Source organism: Vombatus ursinus, unplaced genomic scaffold (assembly GCF_900497805.2).
Source record: "Vombatus ursinus unplaced genomic scaffold, bare-nosed wombat genome assembly UNPS02014791.1, whole genome shotgun sequence".
Classification (NCBI taxonomy): Eukaryota; Metazoa; Chordata; class Mammalia; order Diprotodontia; family Vombatidae; genus Vombatus; species Vombatus ursinus.
In genome coordinates, this window is record NW_020954569.1 from 39632151 (window position 1) to 39650690 (window position 18540).

General features: G+C 35.7%; 1 protein-coding gene across 1 annotated transcript in view; it reads right to left on the reverse strand.

The window, feature by feature from the left end:
* Window positions 1-18094, reverse strand: part of ADAMTS16 (ADAM metallopeptidase with thrombospondin type 1 motif 16) — a 239429-nt gene extending 221335 nt beyond the window's left edge. The window contains exons 1-3 of the mRNA XM_027869000.1: window positions 18035-18094; window positions 17760-17865; window positions 5537-5862 (exon numbers count right to left, since the gene is read on the reverse strand). Of these exons, the coding sequence (XP_027724801.1) occupies window positions 5537-5862; window positions 17760-17865; window positions 18035-18094 (492 nt within the window). The remainder of the gene's footprint in view (window positions 1-5536; window positions 5863-17759; window positions 17866-18034) is intronic.
* Between the last annotated feature and the right edge of the window lie 446 nt (window positions 18095-18540).

Below are 18540 nucleotides of genomic sequence, written 5' to 3' on the forward strand. Positions count from 1 at the left end.
ATGAAAGAAACAACCACAAACAACTGACAATGACTCATGAAAACTTATAAAGAATAAGTTTGGCCTGAAATAGAAGATAGAAGAGACCTCTGGTCACTACTTTGCAGTAGTGGTAGAAGTCCATTGCCTGTGCTATTATTTCAATAATAGCATATTCAATAAACATATTTCAATATGTTTATCAATATTGCTATTTTTTCTCTTCTTCATTCTCTCTTTTAAAAATTTTTTGTTATTAGGAATGACTTTCTGGGGGAGGGAATAATAGAGATAAAGTGGAAAATTCAGACAACATGTAAACAAAGGACATCAATAATATAAATATATGTTTTTTATATATATATATATATATATATATATATATACTTATACACATATACACATATGTTAAAATTTAAATCATTAAAGTTCGTAGAACCAGGAGGAGAAAAATACTTAGAAACCATCAGCAGGTTTGTGTTGAGTTATTTCACTTTTGCACTTTTTTGAATAATTCATTATTGGCTGAATAAGATTTTATTAGAACAAGTTTCTCATGCATTATGCATTGATCCTGAAAAATTAAATATTTCCCGTTACTAATGGAATGTGGATGAAAAAGAAATAGAATGTTTTCTAATCCAAGGAGAAGCAGCACATACTGTGGAAAATGTGAAGAATTTAGATTCAGGGGAACTGGGTCCAAATCCCATCTCTGTTTATTAAAGATGTTGGCTTGAGGGAATCACTAAACCCTTCTAGGCATCATTTGCCTTATCTGCATGCAAATGAATAGGTTGGACTAGAGCAGCATTTTCAGAAGTGAGGGCTTTGGCCTGACCGTTTGGTCCACAGAAACAAGGAAACAGTGGAAAAACGTGTTTGAAAAGAACAAAACAATTTTGAACAAATAGAGAAGTAGTTGATCACGGGGACTATGTCCAATACAACCCACCTACTCTTTTGTCCCAATAATGTATGCTATCCTATCCCTCCATGGGAAAGTTCTAATTTGTCTCCCTCACTTCCTTTCTGTGTTTCAGTCTATTTACAATCTAACTACTATATAGTTATATAGTCTAACTACTATATAGTACTATTGGGAAATCACTTCCTCCTCTCAACATGTCTCTTCCCCATGACCTGCATAACTGCACAGAGGGGCATGTTCTGTGTTTCAGGGAAGTGACCATTGGGCAGCTACGTGGCACAGTGAACAGAGCACCTACCCTGGAATCAGGAGGACCTGACTTCAAATTTGACCTCAGACGTTTACTAATTGTGTGAACCTGGGCAAGTCACTTAACCCCAATTGCCTGAGAGGGAAAAAAAAAAGGAAATGTTCATTAAGACTTCCACTGCTTTCTTCATTTGGGATGAGATAGAATGAGTCACACAAGATAAGTTGTCCTGGATAGGTTGTAATCTATATATGTCTCAGATCTCAGTACCTTAGCTTTCCCTTCCAAACCTATCACTGTTCCAAATTTCCCTATTTCTGTCGAGGGAACCATCTTTCCAGTAACCCAGGGTCATAATATGTCTGTTACCCTCCCTTACCCCACTTAGTCAATAATTGGCAAATTTTGTTGTTTCTATCTCTGACACATCTCTTGCATACATTCCCCTTCTATTTACTCAGCCTCCACCCTAGCTCAGGTTCTCATCTTCATTTGCCTAGAGGACTGTAATAACCTCTTCACTGGTTTTCTTCCCTCATATCTCTAACCTTCTCTAATTTGATTGACACACAGCTACAAATGTAATTTTCCTAAATTGCAGGTCTAACCATTTCACTTCACTACTCAAAACCTCTGGTGGCTCCACATTGACTTTATGAGAGAGTATTATTTCATCATTATCTCATTTTTTGGATTTATATTGGTAATTTAAATTTTATAATGTACATAATTATTAGTACAATAGTGTGTGTGTGTATATATATATACATATATATATGGATTTGTAAATAATACACACATTTAGGAAGTAGTTTATTTTTTTCTTTACTGATAGGGGCATGTGATCCCCAAAATCTGGAGACTATTGAACCTCTGAGGTCTATTGCCCTATATTAATCATCCTATGAGTCATCCATGAGATATTCTTTTCTACTAAGTTATATATGGGTTGACCTGAGAAACATGATTTAACACTCACCTCTTTTGCCTAACATTATCAAATCAGAGCACTGGAGATTTTTTAAACTCTTTTAGCTAGTCTATTTGGTTTCTCTTTGATATATACAAATACTTGCATACAGAGGTTCACTCCAAAGTAACTTGGCCCAAAACTTGATATAACAAAGGTAAGAAAAAGTCACTATGGTCTAGGGCATTGGTGCATTAATTTTTTTTTACCCATACCATAATGAATTAGAAATATTAGTGTTAAAATTTATCATTAATCAAGAATTGGAATAAAGCCAGGATCTAGCTTTGAAATGTTATGCTTCAATATTTTTATGGCATTTTTTCTTATATCCTCCCTCTTTAAGGAATAAAGGAAGAAAAAAAAATCTTGGTTCCTCTGGCTCTTCACATCTTTTGACAATTGCCCCGTAACCTCAAGATCATCCCTCTAGATTATGTCATGTTTATACTGACCATAGAGCAGACAAAATACCAGTGGAGCTGGAAGTGAAATATTTGTAAGATTAATGAGTAGGATACCCAAGAGGTCATGATGTAAAGTCACAGTGTTTATTGTCTAAGAGTTTTTTTCTTTTCTATTTTTCACTTCCTTGTCTTTCATGTAGATGTACAGTTACTCTTTTAACCAGTCACTGTTAACTCCCACCAGGATCAAAGCAAGCAAGAAAGCCAAGCTCTCTGCCATCCTGGCCTCACTTATAAGGGCTGACAACCCGGCCAGTGGCTTAACAACATGGTGCTGCTGTTCAGAGTAGCCTTGGCTCACCAAGAGCTGTGGTTCCTAATGAGTTTATACTCCTGATGCTGAATGAGAACTTTTGCTGGTCCCCAAAAGCAAATCCACTATTAAGGAGTGCTGACATTAAAGGAAGATCTCCTTGCCCCACAGGTGACTTCTGTTTCTAGTAGGGAGACTTTGTTGAAAGAAGCTGCATATGAGATACTTTTCTTTCATGCACTGACTTACAACTTTCTGTGTGGTTTGGGCCCCAGTTAGTTAAGGGATCACCTATTTTTTTTGAAACTGTGGGGAAGAAATCTGCCAAATTGCCTTGATGCATAACAAACATTTCCAATAACTATCATCTTACCCTGGCAGTCTCTTAATGTATGTACTTTTCAAAGTAGAACATTTATAATGCCATCACATACACCAGAAAATAATAATAACAATGACAATAATGATGATGATAATTTATAACCAATGTTTACACAGCATTTAAAGTTTGCAAGGTGCATATATATATAATATGTGTGTATATATATGTATATATATATATATATAAAGAGAAAGAGAAAAAGAGAGAGAGAGAGAGAGAGAGAGTCTTTACAACTCTGAGACATAGGTACTATTCTTTCTCCTATTTTACAGCTGAAGAAACTGAGTCTGGGAGAAATTAAAGTAGCTCAGGGATCAAGCAGAATCATATAGCTAGTGAGTGTTTGAGGCAGGTTTTGAATCTAGCTCTTCTGAACTTGAAGATGGGCACTCTATGCACTATACCACCAACCTGCCTTATATAGCACTAGAAGGCAGAATCTCATCTTTTTGTATTCTCTTCAGTAGCTAATAGGTTGTAAATCTCAGCATATTTTGCAGTCAACTCTTAATGGTCACTGACTGTTGGATTTTCAGCAAGCATATATGCAAAGACTTTATACATGTGATCTGCCTGAATTTAATCATTCCAAATGGGGGAAATAGATCAAGGCTTATAGCCTTATAGAATTTTCAGGATGCAGAGAATGTTTGAAAGACTGTTTGCCAATTATTTTAAGATCAGCAAAATCACTAAAGTGTTTTGACAACACATTTCTCCTTTGATGTTTAAAGTTGAGTGAACTCAAAGGTAATATTTTATCTTATGTTTCTTATTATTCACACTTGGCTCATTGATATTTTCAGAAACATTTGGTTAGACATTCAGTCCAAGAAATTTCTCATCTATCAAGCTCTTTCCCTATAAAAAGGAAGTTGTATTTTTGCCAAAAGTAAAAGACTATCAAGTTTTCAAGTTTGGTTTGAACCCCCAACCCAGGAGGTTCAAATCAATTCTACTTTTGGCAAAATGTATTCTTTCCCCTTCTTGTAACCTCCCCAAATAGAGCTGATACTATCCTGCTAGAGTAACAAAAAGGGGAAAGGCATTAGTCCAACAATAACACAGAGCCCAGCACAATCCTATGCACCAAGTAGGTGCTTAAAATGTGCAGAATTGAATTGAGTTCACTTCACAATTGTGATATAAATTGACTATTGGGGTATTGGATTTTTCTTATAGGCACAGAGATTAGGCTCATAGGAAGAATAGAAGTAACATTGTACAGTAGCAGCAGTACTATATTTGACATCAAAGGACTTGGGTCAAATCCTAGGTCTGCTATGAATTTTTTCCAAGTCATTTAATCTCTCATCATCTTAGTTCCTGCACCTATAAAATGAAGAAGTTAGACTTGAAGTCCTCCAAGGTCCCCTGCTAGCTCTACATATATCATCTTATATACAAATTTGAAGTAGGACAGGCAGCATGTGGAATGCTCAGTATAGCAAACCTATAAAGTACAGATTTAGAACAGAAGGGACCTTCTGAGTAATCAAATTATGAGCACAGTGCACAGTTTGTAGCATGCTGGGCTTGGAACCAGGATTGGAGTTCAAATCCAACCTTTGATACTTGCCAATTGGGTGATCCTGGGTAAGTCACTTAATCTCTGTCTGCTTCAATTTCATCATCTTGTAAAATGGGCATAATAGTAGCACCCACTTACAGGGTTGCTAAAAGGGTCAAATAAGATAATATTTTAAGCATTATAACTATAATAGTTTAACTCCCCATTCTAACCAATTGGGAAATATAAGCCAAGAAAGTTCAAATGGTTTATCAAAGGTCACACAAGTACTAAATAATGAAACAGATACTTGAACCCTGGTCCTCTCACTTTAGATCCCACACTTTTCCTACTGCATTAAATGCTTTAATTGCTATGAAGTCATTCCTCTGGATTGCCTTATAAATCAGAAGATTATAGTAAGACATCTTCTATCTAAAGTTTGCAACAAATTAACCATGGCTATATGTATCTGACCGTTGATATTAGCAAGACCTATTAAGGCTTCATAAGGCAACTTCATTCCCCACTAATAATCCAGACTAAAACAACAAAAATAGGGTCATTATTATCATTTCTGCCCAGAATTTTGGAATATAACTTTTTAAGCTATTCAATATGTTTCAAACATTAAACAAATATTCTCTGGTGACTTTCACCTCACTTTTGTAAAGACATGTATCATAATCATGACTACACTTCGGTTTCCTTTCTGTTGTAAATATGCTCATATAGTTACTGGGAATCTTGCTTTAAATCACTCCATGCATATAACTGGTAAGATTTGGACTTACCAAACCTTTACATGTTGAAAGCGCTACTGATGAGTTCTGGTGGGATCGTAAGGAGCCTTGATAAAAGCAGAATTCCTCTGGTGGGAAAGTATGTACTGATTTAGTGCCTTTCTTTCCTAACGTTTGTACCATAAATCCAGGAGCTATTAGGCTGTCAGAAGTTTTAAGATCCATGTGAAAGTCATGTCCAAATCCATGCAGCCGAAGGTGAAGAGAATCAGTTCCTAGATGAGAAGGTGACCTCTTTCTCCTTTGATGGTGCATAATTTCATGTGTCATATATTCTCCATTTGGATGTATTTCATAAGCTGATACAATTTCATATTCTGTAGGCCAAATAACAGAAAACAACAGAGTTCAATCAAGCAAAAGAAATAGTGATGTTGTAGATGAGTATTTAAATTTTTTATGACTAAATGAGGTATACTTAAAAAAGAGCATGTGTAGGATATCTTAATCTGAACTACACAGTAAACAAATAATTTATGAATTGGACCTGTGTGGAACTCCTGATGGGGAAATTTCCCCTACCATTGCTGATTAAAAACTATTATGCAATTTATAGACTTAGAGAACTGACTGAACACTAAGATTAAGATAATTTTCCTATGGTCATTCCACACTTCCACACAATGAATATGAACTTCTTGATATCAGGACCAGTTCAGGAACCTACAGGTCAGCTAGGTGGTGCAGTAGACAATGTACTAGGGCTGCTGGAGTCAGGAAGACCTGAGCTCAGATCCATCCTCAGACATTTATTAGCTGTGTGACTGTGGGCAAGTCACATAACCCAGTTTACCTCAGTTTCCTCATCTGTATAATGAGCTGGAGCAGGAAATGGCAAACCATTTCAGTATCTTTGCCAAGAAAACCCCAAGTGGGGTCACAAAGAGTCAGACATGACTGAAAAACAAGTGAACAACAAAATCTCTAACCTATATATCATGCTATTTCTTTAAACAAAATAGAATATGTATATATATAACATATATACACGTATCTAAATTTCATGTGTATATAATATGCACACACATATACATGTACTGATATATTATATTTTATAAATACATAGCAAATATTGGTATATGTGTATATTTAATAGATAGATATACAAAAGTATTAAAATGTCCCTCAAAATTATCTGTATGATCTATAGTAATGTTCTGTGACCAAAGGTAGTAAAGGACTCTGGTCTTATTTGAAAAGAAGGAAAAATAGTGAAGCTTCATGAAAATAGAAATGTCCTAATTTTTCTGCATTGTAAATCTGGCTTCTGTTCAGTATATAACATATCTTAATTTTTATGAAACATTGGTTTCCTCTTATTCATTTATTAGTCTATTTTATATTTGAATGTTCATTGTATTTAAGAAAGTTGGTTTTTAAATCAAGAGTTATCCCATCCTGAAAATAACACCATTTAACACATAATTTTTGCATTTACTTTTTTTTTTTACAATTTATGACATCCTTGTTTGATATATCAGTTCCTATTCAAAACAATTTGTTAGCCTCCTATTGAAAATGTTTCCTTTGCCTCTCTGATCAAATTGCACAGCATGCTTCACTGAGTCTTTCAATGTCCTTCTTCATATTACTTACAATTTTTTTAGCCTATCATGTATCTAGATAAATCACTTAGAAAACCTTTAAGATGACATTTGAATTTTCTGCCATCTGCACCAAGATCTAAGGCTGAAATCACAAGGGATCTTACAAGAGCTCAGATCCAATAACATTTTAAAGACTATTTTTGGTTATTAATGAGAATAGCAAGTGGGAGGAGGGTGGACTGGATTGTCTTCAGGAAATTGCTATGCTCTTTTAATGACCACAAACTTCTCCCCAAAATGAAGGTCCATCTTTTAAATACCAACATTCTACCTGTGGTGTTATATGACTGCAAGACATGGAACAGAACATCCCTAAAGAAATGAAAATGGATTCACACAAAGAGCTCATGATGAGTATGAGGAGGCTGAAACGTGTATCCAATAAGGAGATGAATGAATGAAAAATAAAGAATGGGAGGATGCGATATTATCAGGGAAATATTATGATAGAAAAAAGACCATAGGCTGGCTATGAGGTGAAGGCAAGGAAAAATAGATTGAAAACCCACCCAGAATGCTCCATTGGTCTTTCTGTGATATGAGAACATAAGGAAAGTCTTTGCCAAAATTGCAGTCACCCAATGGAAAACTTTGTGGAGGACAGAGTGGAATGAACAGAGTTGCATAGGATGTGTTGGCATAAGTAGGTTGCAATCTGCATCATGGCAAGGGATGTTTAAATAGATGAAATAACAGATCCATTTGATTTCTTATACAAGGATATTAAAGAACAGCAACTAGAAACTATAGCTTTGTATGTGTGTATATTTGAAAGAGGTAGGGGTGGGTACTTAAAACATTTTGAATCTAAAGATTTTGTATAACAAGCAGAGGTTATGGTATTTTGCTGAAGCTATAGATAGTCTGATGGAAATGGCTGAAAATCACCTGACCGCAGCCCTAGAGCTTGCTAACTTGAAAAAGTGCCACATTATTAGTTTGCCTTTAGTTCTTCTATGTCTCTGACAATATGCATAGAAAGGAACCTGCTACCATAGCTGTGTAAATTATTTTGCAAATCAAAGGCTAAAGGACCTTTTTCTAACACCCTAGGGGAAAAAAAAAACACAATATACTTCATTGTAACTGTCAGTGTACTCTGACTTGTAAACATCATTTAAAACATGATCATATTTTTCTGGTCATCAGTTATTGGGCATTATCAAATGAGAATGCTCCATTTAATTTCTAAATCAATGATCCTAAATTTTTGCACTATTAACACAATAGACCCTCCTCCCACCCAGTGCCAGGTTGTATGTTCTCTGTCTCCCTGATACAGCCTCTTCCTGGGTTCTGATGAAATACTCCTGTATATTTTAACAATTTGTCCTAAGGTATTTTAGAGGGATTAATACAAAGCCCACAAATAATAATTCCTTCTCCTCATCCTCCTTCATCATCTTCATCATCATCATCATGCATTTATGGTATGACACCAGACTACGATTTGCTCCAAGCCCTTTTAAATGTCTGACTTTGAATAGAATTCCAGCAAAAAGAAACAGATGAAAGCTGTATCATTAATATTATAGTGAGATTGACAACCTGACAATCATGAGTCAGTTTTTTCTTTAATTATTTTCTGAATTAACATTTCATATTTTAATTGAATCCAAATCCCTGAGTCAATGAAGTAATACTGGAGGGTCGGAAGGTATTTTAAATAATCTAACATCATGGAATAAGAAAGTTTTGTTATTCTCAGGTCAGCCTAAAGATCTGAAATGACCTTTCACTTAAAAGTGCAAAAAAAGGGAGAACTAATTAGAAAAATTGTTTTTGTCCATCTACACATCTGCTTTCACTCAGAGCAATAGGGAAATGTATGACATCTCCAAATGCTGTAGATCATAGAATATTTAAAATCTAAATCTTTATTTATTATCTAAAGCATTAATATGTGCAAGATCAGAAAATCTGACCTCACTTTGCCTAAAATGGGGAACTTGATTCACTGGCGCCCAGTTGTAGACTGTTTTTGCATCCTTGTAAAGTTGTTCAGGGGTTGGATTGTGTTGAGAGAAGAACCCTTTGTTAACCTAACAGATTTTTCCTATAGTCGATCTCTTTGCTTTGAAACACATTCATGCACACACCTACATGCATTCACATACACAGACACACAAAAAACAATAATTGACTCTCTTATATAGTTTCAGCCTGAAATAATCAGCCTTGGTTAAAATGCCCATGGTTAAGGCAATTTCTTAATTCCTGGCTCTTTTTGTTTCTTTTCAACAAGTATTAGGCCAGAGATAGAGCCACCTTCTCAACACAATTAAGGTGCTCCAGTTGAGGCATGCCCATTATACTGTGATTCAAATGTCTCAGAATTTTCAAAGAATTTGAATAGCTCTTTTCTGAGCTCAGACATCATACAGGCAAGATGAACAAATATTATGATAATAGCTCACATTTATGTATAGCTTTAAATTTTGTAAAGTGTTTTACATGTGTCATTTCATTTGATCCTCACTCCCCTTTATGAGGTAGTTGATATTATTATCTCCATTTTACAGATTAAGATATTGAGTGGTTAAGTGACTTATCTACAGTTATCCAGCCAGTAAGTGATAGGATTAGTATTCTGTGAGAAATAGCTAGTTTTCATTTCCACAAAAGTCACCCTAAACCTAAAATGCAATCTAAGGGTTAGGTGGAAGTTGGACAAAGGAAGCCATAAATTAGAATAAGAAAATACTATTGGTGGGTGAATAGACTAACTGCCAGAAAATTGGTTCTGAGGTTAGGTATAGATTAACATCAAAAGGGGTGCTCCCAAATAAAGGCAAAAGTGGATGCAGGCCTGAGTCGCCAAATTGTGGGGAGTAGAAGATGTAATTAGGGGCAGAGACACACATGAGGAAATTAGGTACTTCGGATAGGCTGTATGCTCTATAGCACTGAGTCAATGGGAAACGGGAGGGAAATTCCAATCGGGAGTAAGGAATAAAAAGTTGTATATCTGACACCTATGTGTCCACATGGGGAACACCTGGTCTGGCCATGTCATTAATAAAAGTTCTTCCTGGTTCAAACAATGGCTTCATGGAATTCACGATAACACTTTTTGCTACTAACATACTCAAACCCAGATTTTCTCTACTCTGGATCCAGTCATCTGTCCACTAAACCAGGTAGCCTTTCTGTACTTATCCATCAACGTGTTCCTGTGCTCACCTCGATTGAAAACTAGTGGTTTATACTATGGAAAGGGCAGCTAGGTGATGCCAAAGTACATAGAGTGCTGGGCCTGAAGTCAGGAGGACTCGTCTTGGGGAGTTCAAATCCAGTCTCAAACTGTAACTAGCTATGTGACCTGGGCAAGTCACTTAACCCTGTTGGCCTCAGTTCCCTCATTGTATTTTTTTTTTTATTTTCAGTTTCCTCATTGTAAAATGAGCTGAAGAAGGAAATGGCAAATCATGCTAGTATTTCTGCCAAGAAAACCCCAAATGGGGTCACAAAGAGTCAGACACAACTGAAAAACAACTGAACACACACATACTATGGAATAATGAATAGGCAAACTTTTCCTCTGTAGACAGGTTTGAAGAGAGTGGGAGAGGATGAGGCTTCACCATGGTAAAGCCACATTTTAGTGAAATTTGGAAATATGGAGATGTAAAGGAATAGAAGGTCAGAACAACGTTAGAAAAAGGCAGTTAAGCCACAACTACCAGAATAAGGGCAAAGCTAAGCAGTGATTCATAGAGTAGTCAGATAGAGACCAGCAAGCTGAGCAAAGCAAATGGCTAAACATCCAAGTAGATGGTCCAGAGCCCTAAGATCCTTAGACATTTGAGAGCAGATGGAAGATGCTAGCACACACCTCTTATATGGAACTAGCTGAGGTAGAAACCAATAACAGCCTATGGGCTCCACCATTCACCAACGTTGTTTGAAACTCTAAGGTTACTTTTGCTTCTTTTCTCTCACTCACTAATCATACATAAGTTGTAAAGTCTTATTAAATTCAACTTCATGATAAATCTTACATCTATTCCCTCCTATTTCCATTGCCACAATCCTATTAGAGGTCTTCAGTAATACCATTCAAGAAGATTTCAATGACCTCCTAATAGGTCCCCACCTCCACTCCCTATGCCCTATTTAACTATTCTTCATACACCTACAATCAGATTATTATTTTTTAATGTGGAGATCTGATCACATCACTCCTTTATTCAAAATCTTTAACATCTTCCCTTTGATTACTACATTCAAACTCTTTTGTCTGGCATTCAAGACTTTAAGTAAACTTCATTTTATTCCTCTAATCATAGCTCATATTATCCTTCTGCACATGTTATTTCTAGCCAAGTTCAATCATTCTCTCTGAAAGTCATGCATATTTCTAACTCAACAATATGGTTCAACTTGTTCTCTCTGCTTGAAATACCTCCACTTTCATTAAGCCTTCCTTGCTCCACTCCTCTCCATCTCATTCCCCCCCCCCCACACTGTTCCCCCTTCCCCTCAACCTAAGTCACTACAAAGTTGTTCAAATTGCCCATGTTTATGTGTTATTCTTCTTTGCACCCTAGGAGGGATAGGAGCTATGTCAAAAGGAAATTTCATCACTTCCAGCACTTAATATAAAGTTTTTTTTTTAAAAGTTTCTAAAGGAAGGAAGGAAGGGACGAAGGAAGAAAAGGAGAAAAGGAGGAAAAAAGGGAAGGTGGGAAGAAAGAAAAGAAGGAAGGTAAGAAGGAGGGAAGGAAGGAAGGTGGTAGGTTTATCCTTGTCCCTAAAGTCAGAAACTATAAAGTGGCTAGATGTTTTGAAGACTCTATGGGTAGGGGAAGCACTAGCTTTTGGCAGGCACCAATGGCCATGCAGAACCAAAGAAACAAAATATTAAGTTACAAAAGCTTTATGAAATTAAATTCAGCCATTACAATGTTGTTCAGTCATTTTCTTTGCAGTAATGTCTGACTCTTTATGACTCCATTTGGGGCTTTCTTGGCAAAGATATTGGAATGGTTGGCAATTTTCTTCTCCACCTCATTTTACAGATGAGGAAACTGAGGCAAACAGGATTAAGTGACATGCCCAGGGTCCCACAGCTCATAAGTATCTGAGGCCAGATTTGAACTCTGGAAGATGAGTCTTCCTGACTCCATGTCCAGTACATTCTATCCACTGCACCACCTCACTAGCCATTAAAATAGCACATTTGAATACATTTTGACAGGTTGAATAAAAAGAGAAAGGCCAACTCCAGTAACACAACATTTAATAAAAATAAATGTAAAGTCTTACACTTGGATTCAAAAAATCAGATTTATAAATTGGGAGAGGGAAGACATTTTTTTTTCTGAAAAATAACTGGGTGTTTTAGTAGATTCTAAGCTCAACATGAATCTCAGCATCATGATAACCCTATCTGGGTACTCCCCAAAAGCGATTGGAAGTACCCCAAAAAGAGAAAGGTAATAGTTTTATTGTACTCTGTCTTAATCAGACTATATTTGGTCTATTGTCCAGTTCTGGGTACCCCATTTGAGTGACATTGATAAGCTAGTGAACATTCAGTTATGGTAAACAAGTGAAGTTTTAACCTGCAGAAGATTAAGGGGAACATTATAGCCATATTCAATAATAGTAATAACATGGAAAAATATAAGATGATATATGTGTATATGATATATATGGGTATTTATTTAAGACTTGTAAAACATGTCATACATATTGTCTCATTTAAGCCTCGCAACTACTCTGTGAGATAAGTGCTCTAAGCACAATTTTAAACCTCTTTTTAACCCCATTTTACAGATGAGGAAATGGAAGCTGAAGGAGGTTAAGGAATAAGTCAAATAAGAATTTGACCCCTTGTCTTTCTAGACTTTAAGTCTAGCAATCTATACTACATTGCCTCTGAAATATTTTAAAAATTGTCATGTAAGAGGATTAAACTTTTTCTGCTTGGTTACACAGGACAGAACTAAGAACCATCGGTAAAAAATAACAAAGAGACAGAGCTCAATTCAATGTATGGAAAAACTTCCAAACCAATAGAGCTATTCAGAGATAGAATGGACTATTTTCATAAGTTTGTAGTTTATTAGCATTAATAACAGCATGGATTTGGGATGGGGGCCTATGAATTTATTGGCATAGGAATCTTTCAGTGAGAACCTTACACCAATGCAGGCCACACCTTCTTTGCAACTTAAATTAGAGTCTTAGAGAGTTATTTTATGTCCTGAGGAGTTAAATGACTTCCCCAGGGTCATGCAGCCAGTATGTGCCAAAGAGAATACTTGAGTTCAAGTCTTCCTCATTTAAAATCTTATTTATTTTTTGTCATTGTTGTTAATATTATTAATAGCGTTGTTACTACAGTGAGTATTCAGTGGAGGCTTGAATGCCTACTTGTCGAGGACAAGTGTCCTGGGGATACCATACAGGGAATGATTGGTTCATGCATGAGTTGGAATACATGACTTCTGAGTTCCCTTCCAACTCAGACTGAAAAATCACTGAATAGAATGATGAAACTATAAGCATGCTTAAAAACTACTCAGAATATTTCTGTATACTAGTTCTAACTTTCCTATGAAAGGACACAGTTATAATTTTATTGATTAACAGTTTAGATTACAGAAAAATGGGAACTGATTACAAAGTTCTTTTTATTGTGTATGGAGTGAGAAAAGCAATATAAAGTTAGTTAATAGTCAACACATTTTTTTGCAAGAACATGGAGAAGTGATAGGTTTTCACTAAACAATACTAAATCTTGAATATCTAAAGGGAGGAAAGTGAGAACACTACCAATACATTATCGCTATATTTAATGGATGTTTTCCCTAATGTGAATCACTCACAATTGATTCATGCTCACTTTCATCCTGGACCCTTTGCTCTGCACTAAAGGGGACAAAGACAGTTGGCTGGTTTGGTCATTTTTACACTTTCCTCCCTCCTTTCCAATGTGCCTGTTTCCAACTCACTGGCCTTGTAATGTTATCAATTCAGCTGTAGCCATTACAGAAGTGAAGATGAATTGTTCAAAATGAGTGATTTAGCAGTTTTCATCGAACACATTCAAAGGTAATAACTCTTCCCACCAAAAATGAATGAATGAGTAAAAAAATGTCAAAAGCCATCAGATGAAATAATGTGAGCCATACTCTTTGAGGCTGTACCCTTTTTTGCTTCTTTGTAGAAATATGTCCCTTTTCCAAAAATAATGCCTCAATCTTTAACAAGTGATTAATCTTACTGCTACACATCTTCTGATATTGTAATACTAACAAGATGCATGCCTTGTTAGAAAAGGAGATAGAAGAAACGTGGCAAGATAAGACATCTACCTCTAGGAACCAATTTAGACTAACGGGAATCTTCCCTGTCAAACATACCTATTAGATGATATACAGATAGTTTTGGAAAAGCTAACATCTACAGATTCAATTTATTTATTTATCGTTCTATGGAAAGTAAAGTTGCCATACCCATTTTAATCAGTGCAATTTTACAAATAACTCAAATACATTTTCAAAAGAAGTCTTAATCATAAAAAACTTTAGCCAGAGTTTTCAAATGTCATTAAAACTTGCTATTTTTTAGGCTATCTTAAACTGAGAACTTATGCACAACTTTTGTAAGAAGAAAATTCTCCCAATGGTGACTCACATCAGTACCTTGGACTGCTCAGTCTTACTTGAGCTCAGTTTTGTTGCAAAAACAAGCAGACAAATGTTCTGTCTTATCAAGTCATGGCATACCATATGCCAAGCTAAATCGTATGTTGATTTCCAACCCTATATGTCCATGATATTTGTGCATACTCTTTTCATACTCATTATCTCTAGAGTCAAGTAAATAAGAGTTCTAAAATTACTGTAAATCATTTCTTTGAGTCTACCTTACCCATAATAGTATTCTACAGTTAGCTTGAAATTAAAAATTAAGCAATGAAATAAAATGAATAAAAGTTTTTCAATAGTTGAAAATTTTGTTTCTTTGTTTTTGCTTGGATTAACATTATTTTGATTATGAATGAAAATTAATAGAAGAGGTTTCAAGTCTCCTACTACTGAGTATTAGTCAATGACAAAATATATCAAATGATAATATAATTGGTGTTGTTCACTGAAAATAAACTTGGCTTCTCAAGGTATAAAACTATTTCTGCTTCCATGAAAAGATGTTGATTTCCTTTCCCTCTGTTTTGTACTTATGCCAATCACTTAAAATAGGAAATAGCAATATTTTCTATGATTTTTAAGTCCAACATTTAAATTAGATGCCCCATACTCAATGGTTTGCTGACCAACACTAACATTCTACGTACTTTTAGACATCATGATGATGATGGGTATGTGATCCTCTGTACTATAAATGACACTTAAAAGGATCATTAGTAGGTAGGGTAGGTACACTGAGTTGTTTTTCCAGCAGTGTGAAGGATTTACACTGATCAAATGAATTAATGCATAAAGTGCATTATTGCAAAACTAAAAGCACTTTAAAAATGCTAGTTTTATATTATGATCCACCTTTACTTTTATGTCATTTCACTGTAGCTAACAGAAGCCCATTTTAATTAGCTTGCTAGGTGTTGTTATGATAGGTATCATTGTCATGATACCTGTTTTGTTTTACTTCATTCCAAAAACTGTAAGCACCAGTCATCGTAAATGTACATGTGCTTGATAACATGAATACAAATTACCTCAAATATACTTTTGCTGGTATTAAAAACAAAACAAACAAAAAAAAACTCAAAGAAAATTGTGTTCATGCAAATGCACCCAGAAGAAGATCAGAATTTGGAGTTAATGTAACTAAAGATTCAGCTTCCAAGCTTCCTCAGGTGTTATCTAGTCTCAAACCTCTCATTTCACAGCTGAAGAAAGTGAGGCCCAGGAAGGTAGATTAGGAATTTGCCCTAGGTCACACAGGTAGTAAGTAGCAGAGAGGAGATTTGAATTCAGTCCCTCTGATTCCACAGACAGTATCTTTAGAGGACATTCAGACCAGGCCTTTTATTTTACAGACAAAAAAAAGCCTACAAAAGTGAAATGACTTAGCCAAGGTCACACAGATTGTGAGTTGGAGAGGCAAGATTCAAACCCAGGTCCAAAGCTGAACTCTAAATCTTCTCACATAGCTTGCCTTCTACTTATTGTTGTCTGAAATTATTCTCTGAGTGTTTGATTACTATTAAATTTCACAAAAGGATATGGGGTCACATATTACCAAGCTGACTTTTGATTTATTAAAAAAAAATAAGTGTTTTTTTTGGGGGGGGGAGGCAAAGGAACACCAATTTGCAGATAAGGTATTTTAGTACTCTCAAAAGCTTTATTTCATGTAAAAATAATTAAACAGACTGCATTGCATGATCTGAAGTGAAGTAATGGAAAAGTCTCAAGGAAATCTCAGGAAAAAGGGGGAAAATCTATAAATAGAGATAACCTTGCTCTACCAACACTAAAAATGTATTTACCAATCACTTTGTAATGTTTACATTTAGCGCCCTCTAGTGGATCTCATCTACAGTGGTGCAAATCTCAGCATTTTCCTTTCTTTTGTTTTGGGGATTTTACTACAGCATTCTGAACTAAGTAGGTCAATATTTAAATATTTCATGTACATAATAACTGCTCATGTTTATTTTTATTGCCATGCTCTTGTGCTCAGGAATTCTCAAACTCAGTTAATTCTTTTAATCATCTCATAACTCTGAGGTTTATTGTCCTCAAACTCAGGTCTTATTTTAAAAGCTATTGAGAACCTGTAGTAAATATCTATATTATTTATATTATTTATATGCTAATGACAAATTTTAAGAAATAAGCTCAATAAAAAGAGCATCTCCTTCTACCTGCATCCCTATGTCTGTTTTCAGGATGAAGGGATACATACTCAACAAATTTGAATGCCATACTATCAAAACACCTTTAGTAATGCTTAAAACAACACTTTTTTTAAAAAAAAAAAGGATGTTTTTTACTCTGAATTATTATTTCTTATGAAGTCAAATAACATCAATTGGTTTTACATTTTTAGCATATAATTTCAAGTTTCAGTGTTTCCACAGGAAAAAAAAAAAGTAGATCATAGACTTGAGCCAAATCCACTTTAAAAACTTGACAGGTACTTTGAACAGCAATTGACTCTCTAGGCTATTGCTATGATATCCAAAATAAGTAAGGGGAATTTTAAATTTCGTAAGTAGTAGCCTGATATCAATTATAGTAGATTATAACCCTTCCCCCCGACTTAGAAACCAAGAGAGCTACTACCACTTTCTTAAAGCTTCATGTTCCCCCACCCCCACCTTCTCCAGCAAACACATTTGAATGCCCCTTTCCTAACATTTGACATTATTTCCCTGGTAAGCAAAGTCATTCCAGTTTTACAAGGCAATACAGTAAAAAAAAAAAAAAAAAAAAAAAATACTAACGATAAGCTAATTATGGGCTGTGCTGTGAGGAAATAAGAAGAAAGCACAGAAGTATTTTTTAATTAAGGTTTGATGTGTTCCTTGCAATTATGACCACTTACAGTACCATATAACCAAGTATCGAGAGAATTTATGAGCTGCTGAGTTTCGAGGATTAGAATCCCAAACCTTATTGACTTACCACTGTTTTCCACCAAGTCCGCTAACTCTGAGTGCAGCGAGGGATGCGGGAAGTTTTGGCTTCCAAGAACGCCAGCTGCTGTTTCCACAGCACACACAGGTGCACGCTAGAAAACATTTGCAAACACTTCACGAGATCAAGTCAAAATAAAGAACAAAAAAAAGGCAGCGGGTGGGGAGTAATTTGTCATTCGCCTCCCTCCCACCAAATTAAGACGTGTCTCAATAATTAATTCAGAAACTCTAAAAATAAAAGGTAGGCAGAAAAGAACTTACCTTTAATTCTATTTCAAACAGCAGCAATAACCAGAATACAACCCAGCTCCTTAAGGTCATGGCGATAGCCCCCCAGTGCCCTTCCTCTAAATTAAAACCGCTTACTACAAGACGAAAAATACACCACTAAGACACCTAAACAGTCCCTTTCTTCATATCTTAGAGCTTCAGATAAATTGAATTATGGCGTTATTCATCCAATTGAACTTTGAAGTGTCTTTAGGGCAAAGTATTCTTGCCACAGCTGCACCGTTTGCAAATCTGCCAGAGAGACAATTCAATACCATCTAATGCAAAAGGTTATTTCACTGGCTTGAACTCGGGTGCCAGTAAGTGTTATTATTGTTCTTTCACACCGAAAGAGGGGTGGCAGCGGCAGCAGCAGCAGCAGCAGCATTAGCTGGGAACCCTCAGAGCTGCAGGAGAGGAGGGGGAAGAGGAGGAGGGGGAGGGAAGAGAGACGGGGAGAAAGAGGAGGAGGGAGGCAGGCAGGAGGAGGAGCAGGA